The sequence below is a fragment of the Microcaecilia unicolor genome, chromosome 1 (genome assembly GCF_901765095.1).
Source record: "Microcaecilia unicolor chromosome 1, aMicUni1.1, whole genome shotgun sequence".
NCBI lineage: Eukaryota > Metazoa > Chordata > Amphibia > Gymnophiona > Siphonopidae > Microcaecilia > Microcaecilia unicolor.
This window is the reverse complement of record NC_044031.1, coordinates 234,893,036-234,920,248: the sequence shown is the minus strand read 5'-3', so window position 1 is coordinate 234,920,248 and position 27,213 is coordinate 234,893,036. Positions and strand designations below refer to the sequence as shown.

Here is a 27,213-nt window from a genome sequence, read left to right as displayed (position 1 = left end):
CAGTCAAGGGGCAGGAAGTGTTTCTTACAGATGTTAATTTATACTAATGCAAGCTCAAGGAGGTTAGATTGAGAACAGGAGATGGTATGAGGCTATGTAGCCCATTATATGGGTTGAAGCCAGTAGGCATAGCTTGCTGACAGTAGGCAGAGTTACAAGTACACCCAAAACAATAGCAAATGCTATAATAAAAGATCATTAGAAATAATGGACTGCTTATGCGTGGTCCATCTGTACAAAGTCAAAAGCTGTTCCAGTTGCATAGGCAGTGCCTTAAAAGGAGGTGGACAAAAGATTTTTTTTAACTTATTTGACAGTTTTTTTATTTATTTGAAAGCTTCCCATATGTAGATATAAATATCATTAAATAAAAATTGAATATCACTAAAACAGATTCAAAAATTATTGTAGCTAGTGGAAACAGCACAAATAAAGGCTAGATTTTGTGCTCATTTTTCTACATTGTTCTATATAATACAGTAATATGTGGCCAAATTTCAAAGAGAATATCCTGTGCACTGATGGGTTCATCTTAACTGTTGTTGTAATCTGCCTTGGGAAGCCTGGTGTTAAATAAAGATTGGAAGTAAAATTAAATTCTCCTTTCATTGGAGTGAGTTCATGGATAAGTAGCAGAGGAAAACATTTCCTGTTATTGAGTGGCAATGTGGGAGGAATTAAGAGTTAATAAATGTTACGAATTGGGAGTGCACGAAGTCTTTGGTTTCCTTCACCCCCGCCAGGATCCATGAGAAGAGGGGGTATCCTGGAAATGCCGGATAACCTAAGGCTGAGTTAAGGAGGAGTTATAGTCAGCCAAAGGAAGTAACTGTTTGAGAGGAGTGCTCTGGGTGGGCAAGGGGAGCCCAGCTCATGAGCAGGAACAGGGAACAGGCCAGAGGGTGCAGCTCAGTGAAGTGCAGATCTGGAGGAGAGGACAGAGAAGGACATCTGATCCTGGAGGAGATTCCTGGTGACAGCAAACGCTACCAGTACAGCCTTGGATTATATAGCCCAAAGGATCTAGTTTACAGTATGTCAAATGTAGAAATAAATAAGAGTAAATAAGTCAGTACATGTGTTCCATGCAGTGTTCTAGTTGCCATAAAGCTAGAAGTAAAAACCCAGTTAGAAAAGTATGACACATATGGTCATATTACACATGCTACTGAACCAACTAGTTGGACCAACAATAGTAGTAAAAAAAACTGAGAATTTGTGTTTATCCAAAGTTTCTAATATTTGCACTGTAGAGACCTCACTGTATCATGCCAATACTCAAAGATGTTTTATACAAGCTGCCCAAAGTTCACTTGTTTATATTTGATGCACAAGATGAATTTTTGCAATGTAAGTTAAATGAGAAAAACAGTCTCATGACTACATTCTGGACCCCATGGGGCAGGGAAAGATGGCTGAAACTACCATTTGGAGCCTCTGCAACATCAGAAGTATATCAGTGGAAGCAACATTAAATTTGGGTTGGGCTCAGTGGCATTGAGTCGATAGCTGTCAGGCTTCTCATGGAAGCACAGGGTTTGTGAGTCCTTGGACCACTGCCGAGGAGCGGCAGCGGCAGGCAAATCACCCAAACAGGAGGCAAGGCAGACCACAGACAGACAGGCGCAGGCCGGACTGGAGCAGCTGGACTGGAACAGAAGCACTAAGCAGCAGCAGGAGAATAGTTCATGAATCAAGCAGAGTCTTACCGGCAGGCAGCAAGCAGCAGGGAAACCAGGAACCAAACAGAGTCTATAGGCTGGTGGCAATCAGTAGAAAACTAGGAATCAAGCAGGGACTTGGGCAGGCAGCAAACTGTAGAATAAACCAGGAAACACGCAGGGTCTTGGCAGGCAGCAAACTATAGAATAATCCAGGAACACAAGCAAGGTCAAAACCGGCAAAGCAAGCAATCAGGGCAGGAACAGCAACAGACCAACAAGGACAAGAACACAACTAAAGACCTCTGTTGCCAAGGCAAAGCCTGAAAGTTCCCAGGTGCTTAATAAAGGCAACATACAAGGGACTTCACCAGGTAAGGGTGCTGCTAAGTTCCAAAAATCCCAAGACAGTCTGGAAGATCCGGACCGAACCAGCATGACTTCTGGAACATGGGAAACAACAAACAGACAATCCATTGCAGCCACCAGGTCTGACCACCAAGTGGCGAGTTGAGTGAGAGCATGAAACAGGGGCACAACCGTGACAATAGTAGATGACATCCTCATTATCAGCTGTGGTGATTCTGATGTGGAAGCAGAGCATGGCCATGATAATAAGCTCTTAGGCGTAATAGATTACACCAGGAAAGTGAAGCTACAACTCAGTACGAGAAGTTACAATTCAAGGTAAAGGAGGTCCACTTCCATGGAAATATCTTGTCTTCAGAGGTCCTGAAAGCAGACCCAGAGAAGATTAAAGCCATACAGGAAATGCCACTGCCTGCAGATGTAAAATCAGTGCAGTGCTTCATCTGGTTTGTAACTTACCTAGTGAAATTCATGCCACATGTGTCTGACATATGTGAACCCTTAAGAAGACTTCTGGATAAAGATGCAGTTTGGCACTGGCTTTCAAAGCATGACTAGTCAGTGCAGGAAAGCCCAGTCACTGCTGCTCCTGTGTTGAGGTACTATCATCGGATACAGAGTGACTAACAAAAATGGGCTTGGCTGCTGCTTAATGCAAGAGGGTCAGCCAGTGGCTTATTCATCCAGAGCATCTACCCCAGCTAGTGCTTTCATCATTACCTCTCTGACACATAATTATAGCAGAAACTGACCATAACCTCTGACAGCAATCTTTAGAAAGCCCCTATTGTATGCACCCAAGTAACTTAAGAGCAAATGGTTGATGTTGCAACATTACAACCTTGTTATTCATAAAATGGGCCCTTAGATGCTTATTAGTGACACACTCAGCAAAGCCACTGTAGATAACCATTAGCCGTCCAGTGCTGGTACTAAACACCTTGTAGTTTGTCAGGTGCAACAAGAACAAACTGACATTGCACGATACGAGTCTACACTTTTTCCTTGATCTGGTATTATGGAATCATCTTCCATTGTGTCTTTGTTCAGAATTGCCTTATAGAAAATGTAGGTCCCTTTGGAAAAAAGCAAGGAAGAAAAATCCACCTAGGTGGATGGACAACGAAGTCCCACAAAATCAGACAGACATTGACACTGCCCACTGCACTACGTGACACGCTGTTGCGTTTTTGACCTAAAGACTTCAAAAAGGTCTTTTTCAAGACCGTTTTGCTTTTTTCCCAATGCATATTTATATACCATTGAGACTCCTGAGGAAGGCCTGTGGCCGAAACACACATCTGTGTCGAGTCATCAATAAAACATTAGCAGTTTCTGATTTAACAGTCCCAGTCTCGGAAGTTTTGTGGTCTACTTTCCACTTTTCCCTGTATTCGGTCCCTTTGGAAAACACATCTGGTGATCCTCCTAATGGTGGTTTACCACCCTGCAGGTATGAAATTGGTTTGATATTTTTGCTCTGGTGTTTTTTATTTCTTTTATTAACTTGTGTGTAAGATATGAATGAAACTGCTTCTTTTTCATCCAATTTTATTATGTTCTTTTCAACTATCTATTTTTAGATTGTACACTGCCTTGACCTATGTATCAGATAATGTGGTATAGAAAATTTTAATGAACATTATACAAATCAACCAAATAGATTATCTGAATATCACTGACCGGAGGCTGAATCAGATCACACAGCACACCGAATGAGAGGAGAGCTTACAAATACCGAAGTCTGTAGTCCTGGCTGGATATGTAGGGGATACAGCCTGTTCTAACCTTTTGTATACATATGAAGCCTAAACAAACCATCATAGATGCTGTTGCAAGGCACTATGGATCAAGTTCATAACAGTTAATGAGAGAGGTCTGGTCCACCTATGCACAGCTGTGTATCAACCTCAGGTATACAGATTGGTGATTCTACATACTTCTTTTTCATTCTGCTGAAAAATGAATACAGATATTTTTCTTTGGTCTTTACTGTGGATTTGCTGTAAACAAGATGCTAGGGACTTTCTCAGCTTCAAATTTAGCTTGGAAAAATTTGAGAAGCAACAGGGTTGCCATCATCTTCAGCAGCCCTCATACCACTGCATTCCTCATCTGCCTTTCATCTCTCACCACTGAGGATATGGATTATCTCACTGCCACAAGATAACAAATGTATGATTGGCTCTGCCAATGTCAGTGAGCTCTGACTTCTCCAATCAGCGAGACTGTTTCCAGTGCTTAGAGGTTTGCACACAGAACTGATCAGTGAAACTAGTAACTATAAGCTGAGACAAAACTATGCTTTTTGTCAACTTTGTTCCACAGGTACCCATGACCTGTAGGCATACTGTTGTCATACTACCTTCCAAAGCAATACTCGGAAGGTTTATTGGCTTTATTGAACTTTGGAATTCTCTCGTCTGAACCCTGTTTACCTTTGTAGTCTCTGTGACTGACTCATAGCTCACTGACTGAATATCTGCCAGAGCCTGTGTCAGGAGAAACTACCACCCCATCATGGAACAGAAGACTGCCTGACTCTGGAGCTGCCTTGTCTGCCTCATCTGCTATGAAAAGCTTGTATGGTTTTTTATGCTCCTAGAGGTCAGGGGTTAGATAGATAAAGTTTCCTTAGTTCCAGAAGCACCCATCAGACCAGGAAATTGATTTGTAGTAGAAAAGAATTATTAGCTACTATACATCTGAAGCTAAGAGAAACCTTGCCAGATATCATGTTCCAATAAATCGTTATATGTTTCATAATTTTGCTCAGCCTTCTTATTACCAACCAATAATCCAAACCTGAGACAGATAAGATATAAATTGTCTCCTTAGGCTGTATACCTCCCTACAGATGGCCAGACTCAAAGGAGGAAACATCAGCTGAAATTAGGGAACACTGGTCTTTCAGGGAAGAAATCAGCATACAAGATGGCATTTTATACAAAGAGTTTAGCGTTATCATACCCACATCGCTGTGACCGTAGATGTCACATTCAAGCTGGTGAAACATGTTACTGGCTGGCCTGTGATACCCTTTACTGACCTAACATGCAAGGTGAGATGAAAGACTTTGTGAGTACTTGTTCCATCTCCAATGAATAAGCCAGTGAGCAGCAGAAGGAAACAATGGTACCACATGCCATACAAGTGCAGCCTTGACAGACTGTCAGAATGGGCTTATTTAACTTTGCTGGGAAAGAGTTCCTGTTGATACTGGATCCTTATTCAGACTTCTGGGAAAATGAACTGGTCCCAAACAAGTCTACTGAAGCCACTATCAAGTGTTGCAAAGCACGGTTTGCACGTTATAGCCAACCCAATCGAATGATCTCAGATAATGACCCTCAATTTTATTTCATACATTTTGAAAAGTTTTCTGCTGAGTGGGGGAGTTGAAAATGTTACTACAACATCAAGGTACCTACAAGCTACTGGCAAAGCTGAATCTTCTGTGAAGACAGAGATGAACCTATGCAAGAAAGTGACAAGGGATGGTGAAGACCAATGGAAAGCTTCACTGCATTGGAAGAACACACCAAAAGACAGCATGGATGGTAGCCCAGCAGAGCACCTGATGCCAAGGAGATCGAAGGCATCTCTGTCAATAGCCAGAAAGTTACTTTGTGATATCTATTGTACCTGTATGTAATATATAAATCACTCAGGTCGTACCACAGAAAGGTGTCATATCAAGAATCTAATAAACATAAACATACAAATTGTTTCTCGAAAACTTCACCACAATAGGCATGATTTTAAGTCACTATGACATATCTGCAAGAGATTTGCATGAATTAAATATTGGGGAATCAGTACGCATGAAACCACTGCCTGGAGAGTGCACGAATCATTGCTGGTTGGGTACCTGTGTGGAAAAGGTCGCACCACACTCATATCTAATGGACATTGATGGAACTCTCTATTGCCACAATTGCATGGGACTGCAAGTGGCTCAGCAGCTAGCTTCACAAGGACAGCACACACACAGCTCAACAAAAGTCAAGCATGCCCTCCTGCTCCAATAGAACCCTAAGCCCAGAAAGCACCGGAACTGCAGGGAACAACAGCAGTGAGAATCCTGAGCCAGTAGACACAGACACACCTGTCAGAAGTAGGGTGCATCTGCCGTCATGTTGGTTAACAGCCCACTGATGCCTGATAACAATCAGCAACTACACGAGCAGAAAAGTCCTGTTTACTTGTGCAGTGGCCAGCACATGAAGCCACTTCAGCAAATTGATCAGTAGGAGATTTGCAATAGGAAATTATGCATATCTCAAAGGAAGAAGAGAACCATCTCTATATTAAACAATAAAATACATGTTTTTCCCAATCCAATTATACCTCTTATAATTAAAGCTACTTTCCACTGTCACTCGTACATTCTGATGCTGTGCTGTAGTCCAGTTCTAATCGTTGAACTCTCAAATTACTTAAATGTTGTGCTATCCTATAATTGATCTTTCTTCTAGTTTGGCTGATATACCAAAGATTGCAAGGGCATTTTATTCCATAAATGACTTGTGAATTGCAATCAGTATATTGTAATAATGGGAATCTTTTACCATTTGTATGGGGAATTTCCACTGACTGAGTTTCCCACGCATATTGACAATAACTACAGATATTACATTTATAATGTCCCATTTGATGTACCCTAGGTAACTTCCGTTGTCTACAAACGGATAAAATTTCCCCAAAATTATTACCTCTAGTATAAACGAATCGTTCAGGTTGTTGGAACTGAGCATGAATTGACAAAATATGCCAATGTTTTCTTATCAAATCTTGCACTTGCTTGACTGAGCATATGGTAATCTACAAGTAATTCTAATTTGTTGTTCCCTAACAGTTGGCTGTAATAGCCATTGATGTTGCACATTAAAAGCTCTTTTATAAGCCTTACAAAATAACCCTGGGTGGGTGCCCTCGCTGCCTGAATTGCATGGACATTTCACTTGCTTGCTCTACAAATGTATTATGTTGTGAACAGAGTTTCTGAATTCTAAGGAACTGACTTACAGGAATGCTGTTTCGTAGGTTCCTCGGATGGTGGCTTTGGTAATGCAAAATTATTCCTTCTGTATAAGGGTTCTCAACTCCAATTCTCAGGACTCACCTGGCCAGTCAAGTTTCAGGATATCCACAGTTGTTACTATTTTTAAGTATTATATATGTATATTGTACCCCACCTTGACTGTTAAAAGTACACATAAGAAATGTTTTAAATAAAAAAATAAATATACATGAGATATATTTGCATGTACTGCTCCCACTGTATGCAAATCAATCTAATACATTTTCATTGTGGATATCATGAAAACCCTATTGCCTGGGTATATTCTGAGGGCTAGGTTGAAAAAAGCATTAAAACTTTAAATTTATAAAATGGAAACAATAACCTTGGTCCAGCAGTTTTTTTTTGGAATCAATGTCTGTGCTTCAGAGGTAGATTGTAATTCTCTAGGGTATTTCGTCCATGAGAATTTTTATTACTTAAGTAATAAGTAAATTTAAAACAAAAGCCTTAGAAATGAAGGCAGAATTATTTCCTCAATGACATTTTTGTTCATTTTTTATAAATTATTTTTATGGGTACCATAATTTACATTACTACAGATGGTATTTGATGAACCTTTCTTAGCTCACATAATAAATAATGATATGCATTTCACACACTTCACATGAAAAACTGCTGCCTGCAATCACTCCTAGGCCATCTAAAACCACATTTCACAATTTTATCACCTTTTTTGCATGAAAAACCTGATTCATCCATACATTAGCACATATCACACACACTTCTGGAGAGCCAGTGAAAAGTTTCTTTTAATTCTTCTAATGTTTTGTGATAAATCTTGGCCTTTTCACTGAGGCTCCCTCCGGTTTAACCACAAAGGCTCCTTCAGTCCCAGCTTTTCTATTTTGCCTACCCCTGCTTCTGAGATGACCTTGACTTACCCTTCAGATTAGTTTAGTTTAACTTTCATTTATTTGCTTGATATACCACCTTTAGTTAAAACAGTTGGATTAGCCATGTGGTTATCTGTAAATTGGAGCAGTTTAAGATAAGTGTAGTCAAGAATTGCATTCATTAATGGACATTTGTGAGGTATTATTCAATCCGTGGCAGTCAACGTTTTTTTTTTTAAAGCTGACTACCACAGGCTTAATTAGACATGAATATCTGGGTCTTTGTATGCCCACTGGAAATTATCTGGGCCCAGCTGATATTTAGGGGGGAAGGTACCAATGTGGACTACTATTAAGATGTGTTACTTTATTGTTATGTATGCAGTATGATAGTGGTTATCCTTTACTCATTTTCATATAGTAATGACGTTAATAGTCATCTAGTATACATATAAATATATTCTTTTCCCTTCAGCGGTTCCTTTGGTACATTCATTTTGAAACCAATAGAAACATCCACTTTGATAAGATATACAGATTCCAACACGTTGTCCCCTTTTTATTTTTTCTCCCATTTCCTCTCCTTCTACTCAAATCATAATCACTCACCAAGAATGAGTACTTTCATTCTATATGTACTATGCACATTTCACATACCGATAGACTTGGATATAAGCAAAAGAAAGGGAAGGAATATGGACACACTCTCACAATACAAATTTAGGCACTAAGTGATGGACACGATCTATATCACCTTTTTTACACGTTGGACGTATTTATCATACTTAATGGTATCACATATTTATTGATATATGTATCTCACATCATTATCACATATGCATGGTCCCTTTTCTCACTTTCATATTTTTATGAATACATTTTGATCCTAGCATGTTGACACCAATATGCACTTATATATTTCACCAACCATTATTACATGTACATGGTCACCTCCTTCACAATTCTTTTGTGATAATATCCTAATCAAAGTACTACTTTTTCAAGTTGAACATTTATATTTCATATTTTAAATTTTAATTCACAAATATATGTCCTTTTGATTTTTTTGATGTTGAATTTATAATTGTTTTTTTAATATGATTTTATCATGTTTGCTAAAATTGTTTTTTGTATGTGTTCCAGACCCCGGAGGCAGACTCAGTTGAGCGCCAAAACACGGCCCTTGTCTGGTCATTTACAATAAAGACTGTGCCATTGTTCCAGTTCTGGAGGCCCTTTTGTGCTTCTTTTCATTGTTACTTTATTGTTAACCATAGTTATTAATAACTAGGTCTCACTGCATAGAATGGGACCTTTTACTAAAAGAGCACAAGTTAAAGGTAAAATAACACATCTTAACAGTAGCCAACACTGGAAACTTCCCCCCCTTAGCGGTAAAATAACATATCTTAATGCTAGCCCATGTTGATAACGTCCCCCTTTAGTTGTACAAAAACATATCTTAATGGTAGCCCACATTGATAACTACGCCCTTCAGTGTTGGTACTTAAGTAACTAGACAGGCATAGTTATGACTGCTTGTTATGCAGTCCTACTTGCCTGAAAAATTATCCAGGCACTGGCAATTAATATCAGCAGTACCTGGATAATGTCTGGGCCCACCCCAGCATTAACTGGTGAATGCCATGGTAATCAGAGCTAATACTCAGCTGCACTCATTAGTTAAGAGCCACTGAATACTAGCAATTGGACCACCCAGTGTGATTTAACCAGGCAGGGGCCTCACTCAGCAAGTACTTGAGGACTAGCTTGGGTGGTTCTGGACCTGCTGTACACTGCCTTGGGTGAATCTCTTCACAAAGGTGGTTAATAAATCCCAATAAATAAATAAAATAAACTGTCGATAGAATCCACAGTGCAGCATTTCTTTACACTTCCATTTTCTCTTCTTTCTCTATTATTGTACATTGTTTTGATGAATTTTTGAACTGAAGTAGATCAATACTTTGAATAAACAAACTTAATTTGCACTGAATATTGACCCCTTGGTTCTTACAGCACTTTAAAAAAAATAGTGCACAGTAAGGGGGGATTTATCAAGGTGCAATAAAAGACTGCCCTTTACTGCACCTTGATTACCTTGATTCAGCAAATTGCAGGATCCTGGTATCGCTGGTTGCTGAATCCTGCCTTAGAGGAATAATGCTGCTTGAGAGCCACCTCGCAAGTAGTGTTATTCCCATAGCCTGGGAGTATCAGGCCACAAAATAGCGGCCTGATACTCTAGGGTCACTAGCTCAGGGTCCCCCCAGACTTCAGGCCCCCCCATCCAAGCACTCCCCCTCCAGAGTTGACGCTCCGAACACCCCTTCTCCCAACTGAAAGGTTGCATTGGTGGTCCAGGGTGGGGGTTTTCCGGGGTCTGGAGGGGGGATCTTTGGGCAGGAGCGATGCCCAGTTGCTCCTGCCCTGTCCTGCACCACCTTCAAAATGGTGTCCCTAGTGGTAGTCTTGCGCTACTACCACTAGAGGGTCATATCCCTTATAAGGAAATATTTTCTTATATGGAATATATGATCCATAGCGGTAGCCACGCAAGACTACTGCTAGGGGTGCCAGTATGAAGGTAGTGCAGGACAGAGCAGGAACGACTGAGCATTGCTCCTGTCCAAAGAGCCCCCCTGGACCCCAAAGGGCCTCCAGACATCAAAAGACTCCCAGATCCATGGAGGATCCCCACCCTGGACCACCAATGCAACCTTTAAGGTGGGAGAGGTGGAGTGGAGGGATTCAACTCTGAGGGGGGTGCTTGAGTGGGGTGGGGGGTAGAAGTCTTGAGAGAACATTGGGGTTCTGTTTTGAGGCCCAATACTCCTGGACAGTAAAATAACCCCAGCAAAAAGATGGGGTTATTTTACCGTGGTTTTGGGGCCCTATTGTGACTTGTGATGCATTAGGGTATTTGGTCAGTAATGACATGCAAAACATGCATTTGCATATTTTGCATCTCATTACTAATGCACAGCAACTTAAATATCGCCGTGGTATTTTTAGTCAAATGGCATTTGAACAAAATAACGTGTGTTAAGGGCCAAATAATGTGCATTATGGCCCTAACGCCACTTGAATTCCCCCTTAATCAATGTACCGCACATTAATCTGATACACAGTCAATTATTATGTATTAAGGGGCCCCTTTACTAAGCCACAAAGGTGCCTATCCAGCTTATAATCGAACGAGAAAAACGCCCAAGTTCCGACCTAAATCGGGAGATGGGCGTTTATCTTACAAAAACGAATAACGCGGTATAATCAAAAGCCGAATTTGGGACGCTTTCAACTGCACTCCGTCGCGGATGCGGACAAAGTGGACGGGGGCGTGTCGAAGGCGTGTCAAAGGCGGAACTGGGGCGTGGTTATCACCCGAACAGAGATGGGCGCCCTTCGCCGATAATGGATGCGTTTGTAGCTAGAATTTAGGGCACTTTTCCTGGACCCTGTTTTTTCACGAATAAGGCCCCAAAAAGTGCCCTAAATGACCAGATTACCCCCAGAGGGAATCGGGGATGACCTCCCCTGACTCCCCCAGTGGTCACTAACCCCCTCCCACCACAAAAAAATGATGTTTCACAACTTTTTATTTTCACCCTCAAATGTCATACCCTCCTCCCAGGCAGCAGTATGCAGGTCCCTGGAGCAGTTGTTAGGGGGTGCAGTGGACGTCAGGCAGGTGGACCCAGGCCCATCCCCCCTACCTGTTACAATTGTGCTGCTTAATGCTTATTAGTCGTCCAACCCCCCCAAACCCACTGTACCCACATGTAGGTGCCCCTCTTCACCCCTTAGGGCTATAGTAATGGTGTAGACTTGTGGGCAGTGGGTTTTGAGGGGGATTTGGGGGGCTCAACACACAATGGAAGGGTGCTATGCACCTGGGAGCTCTTTTACCTGTTTTTTTGTTTTTGTAAAAGTGCCCCCTAGGGTGCCCGGTTGGTGTCCTGGCATGTGAGGGGGACCAGTGCACTACGAATCCTGGCCCCTCCCACGAACAAATGCCTTGGATTTATTCGTTTTTGAGCTGGGCACTTTCCTTTTCCATTATCGCTGAAAAGCAAAAACGCCCAGCTCACACATTGGCGAATAAAACATGGGCGTCTATTTTTTATCGATAATACGGTTCGGTCCGCCCCTTCACGGACCCGTTCTCGGAGATTAACGCCCATGGAGATAGGCGTTTCTGTTCCATTATGCCCCTCCACGTGCACCCAACGCATGCCAATTCAGAACTACTGCCCGGCTACCACGTGGCCCGGGTGGTAATTTCATTTTTTTATGCACGTCCAGTACTCGCACCAGAAAATATATTTTCCAGCACACGGCACTAACCTGGCAGTAATCAGCACTGTATGTGCGCTGATTACCATCCAGTTAACGTGTGAGACCTTACCGTTAAGTGAATGGGTGGCGATAAGGTCTCAGTCCCCAAATGAACACACACCGATTTTCATTTTGCCGCATGTCCATTTTCGGCCCAAAAAAGACCTTTTTTGCAGGCGCGCTTAAAAATGGACCTGCGCACGTCCAATATACACATCTAGAACAGCGCAGGCGATTTTTCAGTGCACCTTAGTAAAAAGACCCCATATTCTATTGTTTGTTAAAAAAAATCTTCTTAAAACAAATATGTGAAAATAATAGATGAAAGTCCAAAATCAGAAAGCAAGAGCAAACAATCTGAAAATGAACAGAAAATGTTTACCTTGTGCACTTCCCTAAGTGCAGCACTGTAAAAACTCAAATCATGAGGAGCAAACTTCCTTATATCTCACCACCAAAAGACACACAGTGTTAAATAGGAATAGTTACCAAAAACTAAATCATTCCAAAGTATTACTTACCTTGAGAGGAAGTACTTCTTTATTAATACCAAAGAAGTATGCCATAGCTTGTGTCCATGAGCATAGTCCAGCCACATTCCCACATACTTTTTTGGCGGATTCCAAATTATAGTCTTCCATGTCCAAATAAGGCTCAAGTAACTCCACAGCTTCTTCTGTAATGGAATCCTATTAAAAGGAAAATAAAAGTCACTTTACTATAAACATTATAAAGATAAAAAAAATAGTGCAAGACGATTTAACTGCATGAGTAGCATCAATAACTTGTACATTCTCTGTATTATGCACACTATATTCCTGGTGGAATTCTGCATGACTGCGCAGCACAGAATTTGTGGTATACGCAAGAACGGTGCAGCAGACAGATAAGAGTGGGGTTCTTTCCTGCCCTAAGAGGTAACTCCCGATATGTGCCTCTGCAGCTCTTACTGCACTGGATCAGTGAAAGCAGGGGTGGGGGGCTGAAAAAAGATGATTGGTATCTGTATACAGGGAGGGAGGAGGGGGGCTGTAAAGTGGGTGAAGTGTGGGTTCGGGGGGAGGGCTGGAAAAGTAAATATGGATGGTATCTGTACAGGGAGGGGGCTGTAAGATGCATGAAATGAGGGTGAAGGGGAGGGAGGGCTGGAAAATGAATATGGATGGTATTTGTACAGGGAGGGGGCCGTAAAATGGATGATGTGTGAGTGCAGGGGGAGAGAGGGCTAGAAAAAATCAATATGGATGATATCTGTACAGGTAGAGGGGCTGTAAGATGGGTGAAGTGAAGTGTGGGTGAAGGGGGGAGGGAAGGCTAGAAAAAATAAATATGGATGATATCTATAGAAGGGAGGGGGGCTGTAAGATGGATGAAGTGTGAGTGCAGGGAGAGGAGGGCTGGGAACAAAGGTAGATGGCTGTGGGTGCAAAATATTGTTGAAAGAAACTTGCAGAATTTCATATTTTTTGCACAGAATTTGAATTTTTTGAAACAGAATTCCGGCAACAGTGACATAAACAGCAAGGAAAAGAAATATATTCTGTAATAATATGTTATATAGTATGTATTTTAGTTAAACAAAGTAATTAACTGCTAAAATTATTGGGAACAACAATTCACATTAGGAAAAGCAGTGTAAGTTAAGTTGCAAGGATGTGCGTGGCTGAAATAAATTTGGTTCATTTTCATATTTTCTAAATAATTTCCAACTGTCATGAATTTTTATTGGTTCATTTCACACATTTGTTTTTAATGTTCAAATGATATGCGTGCTAGAATTTTTTTATGCATACAAATCAATTGTACTTGCATTACTTCATAGAAATACATATTTACAATTGATTTGCATGCACAAAACATTTTAGGCATCCAAGTGAACTGAATGTGCACTAACAAATGCCCATCCTTAAGTTATTTTTGTAATTAAAGAATAGCACAGCAAGACAAATTGAATAGATTATTTTCTATGAAAAATTCCATAACACGTGGATCCTATACACCTGGGCTATGCTTACCAGGCTCAACTCAGCAAAGACTTTCTCCAAGGAGACTTTTTGGGATTTAAGTCAAACCTTACAAAGTCAGAGGCCCTCCTGAGGCACTGAGGCAAAAGTGGGGGGGACTCCTTTCCATTAAAGTGGGTTGTGAGATCATTTCAGTATTTGGGAATAGATTTAACTACTAACCTGTACAATTATACAGCCCCAATGTTAGCATGCTGTTAGAGGCTACTAAAACTCATCTGGAGACATGATAGAATCTCCAGAGTCATTAGCAGGGAGGGTGTACTTTGTCAGAATGGCACTCTTCCCATGTGGCTGTACTACAGAATGACACAGGGATAAAGTTTGCCCTCATCCTCTGCCTCTATCTGCTAATGGATTTCACCAAGACCCCTGACTAAAACTTAGCTAACATAAGAGAATCTCTGTTCCTGCTAGTGTGCAATACATAAAACATTATAATCAAACATATGATCTAAACATTTGGAAAACGTAATGTTCCAGTGTAACTAACTATGCAGTGCCTGATCTCAATGTGCTGCAAACACATGATCACAGGGAGCAAGAGCTCAGCTTTCTATCCCCTCCACCCCAGCAGTGGCACAATGTGATTAAAACAGAGGGAAAAAAAGGAGAACAGATGTGCACTGGACCACATCCTCCACCCCCTCCTTCACTTTAGTGCTGAATAAAGAAATTCAAAGCACATGGTTCAAATTTTCATTCAGTACTGAGCAACAGATGAGGAGAGTATGGTCTGATGTGCAGCTGATCTCCTTTCTTCCGCTTGTGATCAGCGCCGAGGAAGGGCTGCAGCTGTGGCGGCCCCGCATTGACATATCAAATGAACGCACAAATCTCTTCCTCCTCTCACCCCTCCCCACTGAACTGGAGGAAACTTGCACCAGAAGGCAAGAGGCTGATTTGATTTTTATGCCTGTGCGGTCTCTGGTCTCTTTACTGAGACTGCCAGCAGCGGAGTCCATTCCTGCTAGCGAAGTCCACTCCTGAGAACATTTTTTTGTCACGGAGACATCAGCTCATTTCATATGGGCCACAAAACAGCTTTTGTTTTTCAGTCACTACTAACTAGATTTCAACCACTGACTTGGATCTGAAAGGATCCAAGCTTGCATCACCATCATTTTTATTTGTTCCAAAATGTTTTTTAAAAATTGTTTTTTTTCCTTTGGTGATACACTTCTCTTCTATTTAAGTTACTGTAGCCCTTGCAGAAGCAGGAAGTGACTTCAAATGGGGGCAGGACGCAGAAGCGAGGAGGCTCTGGGCTTGGCAGCTGACGGGATATGAAAATTGCTGCCGCTGTCTGCCGCTCTCTACTGAAATGTGGTGAACACATATCAAGGTATGGGGTGAGGTGGGATTCTGAGAGCTCTAAACTTCCTTTTAAACTGATACATTATGCCTTCCGGTGGGGGGACCCACTGAACTGGTCTGCACAGGGCCCCGCAACTGCTAAGACCAGCTCTGACCTGAAGGTTGGATGGTGGCCTATGTAATGCCAATTTTTAAAAAGGGTTCCGTGGGTGATCCTGGAAATTGCAGACCGGTAAGACTTCAGTGCTGGACCAAGTAGTGGAATAAAATTACAGAACACATAGACAAACATGATTTAATGGGACAGAGTCAGAATGGGTTCTGCACATTATGGTACGGAGCAGGGAGGTGTTCTGAGACAGGAGGACAGACATGCCAGAGATGCGGGGCTCTAGGAGCACAAGGCCCTGTGTGACCGCCCCTGTCACCTCTGTCCAAGACCGGCCCTGCTTCCGGTACTATGGATCATTTTAACAACAGGTTACAGATCACGACATTAAATCAACAATTTCATGTCTCAGCTCTTTCAATGCCCTAGAGCGTATACCATCCGGTCCAGGTGAGTTATCAGTGGCGTTCCTAGGGGGGCTGGCACCCGGGGCGGATCGCCGATTCGCCCCGCCCCCCCCCTGATGCAGCGCGGACCCCCCCCTTCGAAAGGACACCCCCACGAAGGAACCCCCCTGCCGGGTGCACACCGCCGGGGGGGGGGGGGGGTGCCGCGCGCGCCTGTCCTCCGTTGTTACATGCTTCTTCTCTGCCCCGGAACAGAAAGAAACGGAGGGCAGGCGCGCGCAGCACCCCCCCCCCCCCGGCGGCGTGCACCCGGGATGGACCGCCACCACCACCCCCCCCCCCTAGGAACGCCACTGTGAGTTAGCACTCTTTATTTAGCTTGTCGATTTGGCTCAGTTCATCTTCCAGGTTCACCAAGATTTCTTTCAGTTCCTCTGCATCATCACGCTTGAAAAACATTTCTAGAATAGGTAGATCTCTTACACCTTCTTTTGTAAAAACTGAAGCAAAGAATTCATTCAATCTCTCCGTTATGGCCTTGTCCTACCTGAGTTCCCCTTTGGCTCCTTCATGATCTAACAATCCCACCAATTCCCTCGCAGGCTTTCTGCTTCTGATGTACCTGAAAAAGTTGTTACTATGGGTTTTTGTTTCTGCAGCAGGTTTTTCTTCATACTTTCTTTTAGCCTTCTTTATCAATGCTTTGCATCTTGCTTGCCAGTGCTTATGTTGCTTCTTATTTTCTTCATTTGGATCCTTTTTCCATTCTTTCACTTCACCTTTTAACTGGCTGTCGTTTGCTCTTCTTTCCACCTTTATATATAAAGGTGGAAAGAAGAGCAAAACGTCCCGATCCAGGGGCGGGGAAACCCGTATTTTCAAAACAAGATGGACGTCCACCTTTTATTTTGAATATATATCTGGTCTGGGCTTCCAAGATTGTATTTTTAAACAACAATAAATTTGGTTCATATTCATATTTTCTAAATAATTTCCAACTGTCCATTCCTAATTTAAGTCCTAACCTTTGCGGCCAATCCTTTTAGCTTCTTTTTAACCATTTAACCATCTATGGCTCATCTGTGCGCCATCCATGGGAACAGCTGCCTTACAAATATGTGCTCTGCCATTAGAGTGCCTATTTGTAGAAAACCAATTAGGTATTAAATGACATTTTCATTGGTATATGTAAATTTAGGCAGCTAATTGTCAGTACTCCACATTTAGGTGCATAGTTGGCACGTAAATGTGACTTATTATAGAATTGCACTTATAACATATACAAAATATCAATATGTCAACATTAAGCTACACGTGGAGGGGCATTTTCGAAAGGGACATCCACGTTTCGATTTGGACGTCCTTGCAAAACGTCCCGATCCAGGAGCGGGGAAACCCGTATTTTCAAAACAAGATGGACATCCATCTTTTATTTCGAAAATACCGTCAGATGTCCGAATCCTTAAATTTGGTCGTCCTTAGAGATGGATGTCCCTAGACATAGACGTTTCTGATTTTCAGCGATTTTTGAAACCAAAGACGTCCATGTCAGAAACGACCCAATGCAAGCCATTTGGTCGTAGGAGGAGCCAGCATTTGAAGTGCACTGGTCCCCTACATGCCAGGACACCAGCCGAGCACCCTAGGGGGCACTGCAGTGGACTTCATAAATTGCTTCCAGGTACATAGCTCCCTTACCTTGTGTGCTGAGCCCCCCAAACGCCCCCAAAACCCACTACCCACAACTGTACACCACTACCATAGCCCTTACGGGTGAAGGAGGCACCTAGATGTGGGTACAGATGGTTTCTGGTGGGTTTTGGAGGGCTCGCTGTTTCCTCCACAAACGTAACAGGTGGGGGGGGGGGGGGGGGGATGGTGTTCGGTCCGCCTGTCTGAAGTGCACTCACCCACTAAAACTGCTCCAGAGACCTGCATACTGCTGTCACAGACCTGAGTATGACATCTGAGGCTGGCACGACATATTTTTAAAGATGTTTTTTGAGGGTGGGAGGGGGTTAGTGACCACTGGGGGACTAATGGGAAGTCATCCCCGATTCTCTCCGGTGGTCATCTAGTCAGTTCGGGCATCTTTTTGTGCCTTAGTCATAATAAAAACAGGTCCGGGTGAAAACATCCAAGTGTTCATCAGGGACATCCTTCTTTTTTTCCATTATGGGTCAAGGACGTCCAAATGTTAGGCACGCCCAAGTCCCGCCTTCGCTACGCCTCCATCATGCCCCCTTGAACTCTGGCTGTCCCTGCAATGGAGTGCCGTTGGGGATGTCCAAAATCGGCTTTCGATTATACCGATTTGGACGTCCCTGGGAGGACGTCCATCTTCCATTTTATGTCGAAAGATGGATGTCCTTCTCTTTCGAAAATGAGCCCAATAGACATCACCAAATATTTGCAGTAGGAAGGAAATGTTACGAACCATTTATGTGCATAAAACACTGCTTTATGAGCTCTTGTAAAATTAGGTCATGCCTTAAAGTATGCACAGTGGAAGCTGATTCATACTTGCCCAGTAGACGTGCTCAGGGGCAGAGTTTGAGTGGAGAATGGAGAGAGTCATGATTTATGCACATATTTTATAAAAGTACATGCTAGCAGAAGGAGTAGTGAAGGTAGCAGGGCTCTTCCACAAATCTTTATTCTTCAAAACCCGACACAGTACTGTACTGTACTATCCTATCCTCTACTTTAGACACTCTTGCACCTCTCCTGCCCCGTCCTATAAGGCGTACCAAACCCCAGCCTTGGCTGACCTCTAAAATCCGCTACCTACGTTCCTGTGCCCGCTCCGCTGAATGCTTCTGGCTGAAATCAAGTGCCCTTGCTGACTTTACACACTTCAAGTTCATGCTGACATCCTTCCAATCTGCTCTTTTGCTTGCCCAACAGGACTATTACATCCAACTGACTAATTCTCTCGGCTCACACCCTCGACTTCTCTTCGCCACACTGAATTCTCTCTTCAAGGTGCCTCCTCCTCCTACTCCCCCCTCATTATCTCCTCAGACCCTAGCTGAGTTCTTCCATGACAAGGTTCAGAAAATAAACCTTGAATTCTCATCCAAGCCACCACCACCTCTCCCTGCCATTGTCCCTCCCAGATCTACCTCTCTACCCCCGAAATCTCAACCAGCATTCAGACCAAGGTTTCAGCCTACCTATCTGACATCGCTGCCTGGATGTCTCAATGTCATCTGAAATTTAACATGGCCAAGACCAAGCTTCTCATATTTCCCCCTAAGCCCACCTCTCCTCTCCCCCCTTTCTCTATTTCTGTCGATAGCACTCTCATTCTTCCTGTCTCTTCAGCTCGTAACCTTGGGGTCATCTTTGACTCCTCTCTCTCCTTCTCTGCTCACATTCAGCAGATTGCCAAAAACTGTCATTTCTTTCTCTATAACATCAGCAAAATCCGTCCCTTCATCTCTGAGCACTCTACCAGAACCCTTATCCACACTCTTATTACCTCTCACCTAGATTACTGCAACCTGCTTCTCACCGGCCTCCCACTTAGCCATCTCTCTCCTCTTCAATCAGTCCAAAACTCTGCTGCACGACTCATTTTCCGCCAAAGCCACTATGCTCACATTAGCCCTCTCCTCAAGTCACTTCACTGGCTCCCTATCCGTTTTCACATTCAATTCAAACTTCTCTTATTGACCTATAAGTGCATTCACTCTGCTGCTCCCCAATACCTCTCCACTCTTGTCTCTCCCTACGCCCCCCCTCGGATACTCCATTCTGTAGATAAATCTCTCTTGTCTGTCCCCTTCTCCTCTACTGCTAATTCCAGATTCCGTTCCTTTTATCTCGCTGCACCTCATGCCTGGAATAAACTTCCTGAGCCTGTTCGTCTAGCTCCACCGTTAGCCGTTTTCAAGTCCAGGCTAAAAGCCCACCTCTTTGACACTGCTTTTGACTCCTAACCAGTGGCGTAGCCAAGGGTGGGCTTGGGTGGGCCCAGGCCCACCCACTTTGGGTTCAGGCCCACCCAGTAGCAACACATCTATAATGTGGCTGGCAGGGATTCCCAAGCCCCACCAGCCGAAAACTCCCAACAAGTGTCCCTCCTGCATACCTTGTAAGTAGCAGATCTTCGCCTGCAGTGAGCAGTGACATACATACTGCTTGCACCGGCCTCACAGCCTTCCCTCTGATGTATTTCTGTGTAGGCGGAAATAGGAAGTTGCATCAGAGGGAAGGGTGTGGGGTCAACATGAGCAGTGTGTATTAGTTGCTGCTCACTGCTGGTGAAAATCTGATATTTAAAAGGTGTTACGGGAGAGGGGGGATGTTTGAGAGACCATATGGCATGCAGGCGAGAGAAGGAGAGACCAAATCACCTGTGGGACGGGGCGAGGTTCGTCTGCCCACCCATCTTGGGCCCACCCAAAATTGGGTGTCTGGCTACGCCCCTGCTCCTAACCTCTACTCACTTGCCCTGTACCCCACCTTTTTAATTCCCTTACCTCTTAGTTGTTCTGTCTGTTTACCTGTCTTATTTAGATTTTGAGCTCATTGAGCAGGGACTGTCTTTTCATGTTTAATGTACAGCGCTGCATATGCCTTGTGGCGCTATAGAAGTGATAAGTAGTAGTGTTTCAGCAAAAAGGCTACATCAGGGGTCTGTATATAGGATCACTGATGAAAATTGAGTGTCAGGATAGTAGTCTTTAAAAAGACGCGATTCTAGAAGACATGCAGTGCAACACACACTCAATTTTCATCAGTGATTCTATGTACAGACCCCTGATGTAGGCTTTATGCCAAAACACAGTACTGTGTTGAGTTCTGAAGAATAAAGATTTTGTTCATTACAACTCTCATCATCTGGTATTTTTTGGAAGAGCCCTGCTACCTTCACTACTCCTTCTGCTGGTTTCCTTCTACGTAGTGACACACGGTCCTCTGCTTTTGCGGTGCCCCATAAAAGTACATGCTAACATTTACTCCTGCTATCTGGCAGGCATAATGTTCACACCTTAAATCTAGGTGCAAATTCTGCACCCGTGTGTCCTTATTAAGTAGGCAAAAAATAGATGCCTTTTATTTTACTCATTAATTTTTTTCACTACAGAAGCAATATTGTTGGTCATGTACATTCCTTCTGAAAGAGGGTGCAACGTTTGCAAATAGTGTGCACTATGTGAAAAATAAACACTGTCTCAAAAGAGAGTACATTCTTTCAGCACTAAACAACTCAAGAAAAACTCAAAATTTGTAGGGTTTTTCCATGTTTTGTTAGGCAGAAAGCTACATGAACTGACATGGGAAATGTTGTTGACATTTATCATGTCTTTTCAAATGAAGTCACATCTCTAGTATAAATGGCCATGTACAACAAAAGGTCAATGAGTTAAAACATTCCCTCTAGGAAAAAGGTCAATGCTTCCCGGCCAAAAGAAGGGTTTAGAGGCCTCAAAAACCAAAAAAGGAAAAAATGAAAAGTAATTTGAAAAATCAATAAATTGAACAAAATTATTAAAGAAAAATATGAAAAAAAAATCCCGAAAAAGGGAAGGCACCAAAAAGGAAAAGTTTAACTGGATGAGGAGAGAGTAGAAACCCAACCTTTCTGCTCTGCAGAAAATGATAGATTGCTGGTCCCTTGCACAAGCGTTGGGCGGGAAGGCACCCGGGTATACACAGTGCGGGCACTGGCTCAAAGTTTTAAAGTGACAGTGCACTATAGCAGTGTTTGCACCAGGCTCTATGAATGACATCACCCATATGTGAGAATATTATGCCCGATTGTTCTCGGAAAAACAGTTTTACATAAAGGTCTTTAACACCCGAGTCAAACTACACAAGTTCATGAGAAAACTGAAAATAGACTATTTTTCTACCCAAATTGTATGTAACAATGATTTGTCTATTGTTAAAAGAAACAGCAAAATGCAGCCTTCTGGAAATACCAACACTGCAATACTTATATTAAAATCACTAGATTTTGGAGAGTTTTACTTGAAATTTTCTTTTTCTTTGAACATCAAATATAGAGTGACAACAGCACTGCCAAGTGCACAAAAAAAAACAAAACAACAGTTGCACAACCCATCCTCTATATTAACAAAAATAAACAGATACCCCTCACCCTACCCCCCTCCATGAAAGGGGTATAATATTCCAAAAGGCAGCATATAAACAACATTAACATGCCAGATGTATTTTCAAATTGAGTCTAAATAGCATTGTGAGGTGCTCCAGTCACTTTCAGACATTGCATGAGACCACAGTTTTCAGATCAACAAAGAAATATTTATCTTACTGTCACAAATCCAGTAACACCAGCTATTTACATATTTACCAAAATACACAAATCACTAGAATCACTATGGGGTTTCACGGACCATTTTTTAAAGCCATTTGCCTCACAGATTTCCTCCTTTGTCAGAGACTCCACAGATACTATCATCATTTTAGACATGGAGGGGCATAATCGAACGGGGAGCCCAAGTTTTCCTGAGGATGTCCTCGCAGGACGTCCCCGCGAAGGGGCGGGGAAACCCATATTATCGAAACAAGTTGGGCGGCCATCTTTCGTTTCAATAATACGGTTGGGGACGCCCAAATCTCAACATTTAGGTCGACCTTAGAGATGGTCGGCCCCGATTTTCGGCGATAATGGAAATCGAGGACGTCCATCTCAGAAACGACCAAATCTAAGCCATTTTGTCGTGGGAGGAGCCAGTATTTGTAGTGCACTGGTCCCCCTCACATGCCAGGACACCAACCGGGCACCCTAGGGGGCACTGCAGTGGACTTCAGAAAAAGCTCCCAGGTGCATAGATCCATTACCTTGTGTGCTGAGCCCCCCAACCCCCCCCCCCCAAAAACCCACTCTCCACAACTGTACACCACTACCATAGCCCTTAGGGATGAAGGGGGGCACCTAGACGTGGGTATAGTGGGTTTCTGGTGGGTTTTGGAGGGCTCACATTTACCACCAGAAGTGTAACAGGTAGGGGGGGGGATGAGCCTGGGTCCACCTGCCTGAAGTGCACTGCAGTACCCACTAAAACTGCTCCAGGGACCTGCATACTGCTGTCATGTAGCTGGGTATGATATTTGAGGCTGGCATAGAGGCTGGAAAAATATTAATTTTTTTTTAGGGTGGGAGGGGGTTAATGACCACTAGGGGAGTAAGGGGAGGTCATCCCCAATTCCCTCCTGTTGTCATCTGGTCATTTAGAGCACATTTGTGTGGCTTGGTCGTAAAAAAAAAGGACCAAGTAAGGTCGACTAAGTGTTCATCAGGGACGCCCTTCTTTTTCCCATTATCGGCCGAGGATGCCCATGTGTTAAGCACACCCCAGTCCTGCCTTCGCTATGCTTCCGACACACCCCCGTGAACTTTGGTCGTCCTCACGACGGAAAGCAGTTGAGGACGCCCAAAATCGGCATTTGATTATGCCGATTTGGGCGACCCTGGGAGAAGGACGCCCATCTCACGATTTGTGTCGAAAGATGGGCGCCTTCTCTTTCGAAAATAAGCCTGATAGTCACATATCAAGAGGATAACATTCTAGCCACACTTGATATTGAATCATTATAAACTAATATTCCACAACAAGAAGCACTTGAATCATAGCAGAAACACTGCCCCAAAGAGATTTCACACTGAGGATCTCCTCTCAATTTGTCTAGGAACTAGCCAAAATTGCACTTATAAAGAATTTGGGCACACTTTTAAATTTTATATTTAATAAAGTGTTTTGTTTCTTCTACCACGTCTGTTCCAACGACTTCTTCCCTTTCAGAAATTGCGGACTGCCTTCCAGGTTGTTTTCTAGGACTGTCCCTACTGGAAGGACTATATAGCAAAACAGTCAACTCTTCACCTGCTCTGGAAGTGCATTTTTGCATAGGCTATTCAAAACACTGGACACTGGAAAAAGTACTTCAACATACCAATTCATGCTAAGCAGACTACTCACAAACTGCAGCAGTAAGAATTTTTTTCTTGTTTCTTCTACTCCAAAAGCAGACAGAATTTACTTAAGCCTGTCCAAAGCTAATCCTTAATTAACTAGGAAAATAAATTGCCATTGACAGGTCAAGAACAATGAGTCAACATTTCTAAAATTACAATCTACATTTACCATCTGCAAATGCTTTATGTAATATGATATTAATAATAGATCTATAAGTTGACATTTTTATATATGCAAATGTAACCAACATCTTGACAAGTATCTCAAATGTACTGCCTTTTCTATTCTGTTTAAAGTATATTTCAAGTTTTAAAAATAAACATAATTTCTCAGCATCTGTGTTTATTTGCTAAAATCAAAAGTAAGATTGAAACCAGAACATGGATATGGTCCTTTTTCTAAGTTTAAGAATTTGTATAACACGAAGAAAAATGGTTGAACAGGACAATACCCTGCCACCAACCTGAATGAGAACTCAAAAGTGCTTGGGTTCTGGTCAAATCAAAAGGATTAAACGTTCCATTTAAAAAAAACAAAAACAAAACCAACAAAAAAATTGAGCTCCAAGTCCTTTATTTAAAAAGAAGTATTTTTTTGAACAAGGTGTCCTCTTATCCCTCCCTCCCTCCCTCCCCCCCCCCTCCTCTTTATAGACCTCTGTAAAAATGCCATTAGCAGAGGCGTAGCCAGGTTTTGACATCAGAGGGCGCAGAATAGGTGCCGGTTGGTGTCATCTAGACAGCAGCAGGGCCGTCGAGAAGGGGGAATGGGGCGGCAAAATTCCCTAGGCCCGGGCCTCCAAGGGGGCCCGGCGCCGGGGTCTCTCTCTCTCTCTCTCCTGCTCCTGACAGGACCCGAGTGACCATGTCCCGACAGGAGCAGGAGAGAGAAACCTCTGGCGCAGGGTCCCCTTGAAGGCTGGGGAGGACTCAGAGGAGCAGACACTGCAGGTCTTCCTCCAGCACTGCTCTTCTGCCCATTGCTTGCTGAGTAGCCACTCAGCTTTTCCTCTCAGGCGCACATGCTCGGTTTTGAAACCGAACATACCCTGAGAGAAAAAGCAGCCGCAGGGGCAGGTAATCGTCAGAGTGAAGAGTCAGCGCTGGAGGAAGACGTCTTCTGCTGGCGGGGCCTCGGGATCCCGACCACTCAAGGTACTTCAATTGCGGCAGCAATCCGGGGGGGGGGGGGGGGGTGGCAGCGGCGATGGGAAATGATTGTGGGGGTGGGGGTGACAGTCCTACCCTCGGCCCAGCAGCGGCAGCCCTGCCCCAGGCCTGGTTCAGTCTCTCAGTGGCCCTGGACAGCAGTGCCTGTGTTGTTCTCAGGTGAAATGGCTGTGGCAGGTAGTGGTTAATACAGGCTGTCTCTGTTGCATCCTGCCTACAAGGAAACAGGAAGTTACATCAGGATGCAGAACGTAGAAGAGGTCACCGAACTGGCCAGAGCAGGCAACCTGTCTTCTTAACTACAAGTAAAAATATTCAAATTATGACCATCACCTCAGGAACAGCACACACATTCCTTCCACTGATAGACACTTTGTTTAAATCAGATGAGCTTTTGTTTATGTGTTAACTCTACATGATGTGGAGACTACTAGTCTTGAGCATTGATGGCCCTTGCCTCAGAACCTACTTTCAAATAGGCCAGACACTTTGTGAAATAACACAAACCCCTGCAAAATGACACCCAAAACCTATACTGAAATTTATAACACCATAACAGCCCTAACCCACCTATGAAAAGACGGAGCTATAAATATTACACTTGGCCGTAGAGCAGTGTTTCCCTAGGTGGTCCTGGAGTATCCCTTGCCATTCAGGTTTTCAGGCTATCCACAATGAATTTGCAAGTAATGGAGGCAGTATATGCAAATCAATTTCACGCACAGTTATTGTGGATAGCCTGAAAACCTGACCTGTAATCCTGGTAAAAGAGAAACAGAAATTCATTTTCTCCTGTACTTTGCAAAATAAAAATAGAAAAAAAAGAAAAAATATAAATCTGGAAGTATAAACAGTGTGATCTTCATTGATTCAAGATATTTTGTTAATTAATTGGATTGTGGCATCATTTGTAATGGACTGTACTTAGGTCTTAGAAGTTATTTTTTAGTGTTAGATTACCTCATTTCATCTCCTTAGTGTGATATAGTGAGGAGCATTTTTGATATGATGTCTAAGTCAGACTTTGGATGTTTTGTGCTAAACGTCCCAAATCCGAATAGAAAATATGACACCTCTCCTTAAGAAGCCTTCATTCGACCCTACTTGTCCCTCTAATTACCGACCCATCTCCCTCCTTCCTTTTCTCTCCAAATTACTTGAGCGTGCTGTTCACCGCCACTGCCTTGATTTTCTCTCCTCACATGCTATTCTTGACCCACTACAATATGGTTTTCGCCCTCTCCACTCAACCGAAACTGCGCTTACTAAAGTCTCCAATGACCTATTACTGGCTAAATCCAGAGGTCAATATTCCATCCTCATTCTTCTTGATCTTTCTGCTGCTTTTGACACTGTCGATCACAGCATACTTCTCGATACCCTATCCTCACTTGGATTCCAGGGCTCTGTCCTTTCCTGGTTCTCTTCCTACCTCTCCCTCCGCACCTTTAGTGTTCACTCTGGTGGCTCCTCTTCTACTTCTATCCTTCTACCTGTCGGCGTACCTCAGGGTTCTGTTCTTGGTCCCCTCCTCTTTTCTATCTACACATCTTCCCTTGGTTCATTAATCCAATCCCATGGCTTTTCCTACCATCTCTATGCTGATGACTCCCAAATCTACCTTTCTACCCCTGATATCTCATCTTGCATCCAAACCAAAGTTTCAGCGTGCTTGTCTGACATTGCTGTCTGGATGTCTCAACGCCACCTGAAATTAAATATGACCAAAACCGAGCTTCTCATTTTCCCCCCCAAACCCACCTCCCCACTCCCCCCGTTTTCTATTTCTGTTGATGGCTCTCTCATTCTCCCTGTCTCCTCAGCTCGAAACCTTGAGGGTCATCTTTGACTCTTCTCTCTCCTTCTCTGCTCATATCCAGCAGATCGCCAAGACCTGTCGTTTCTTTCTTTACAACATCCGTAAAATCCACCCCTTTCTTTCCAAGCA

At 43.1% G+C, this 27,213-nt stretch overlaps 1 protein-coding gene across 1 annotated transcript in view; it reads right to left on the bottom strand.

The window, feature by feature from the left end:
- LOC115471141 (dynein heavy chain 5, axonemal-like) overlaps positions 1 to 27,213 on the bottom strand; it is a 766,968-nt gene that overhangs the window by 237,150 nt on the left and 502,605 nt on the right. The window contains 1 exon segment of the mRNA XM_030204834.1: positions 12,809 to 12,976. Within this exon segment, the coding sequence (XP_030060694.1) occupies positions 12,809 to 12,976 (168 nt within the window).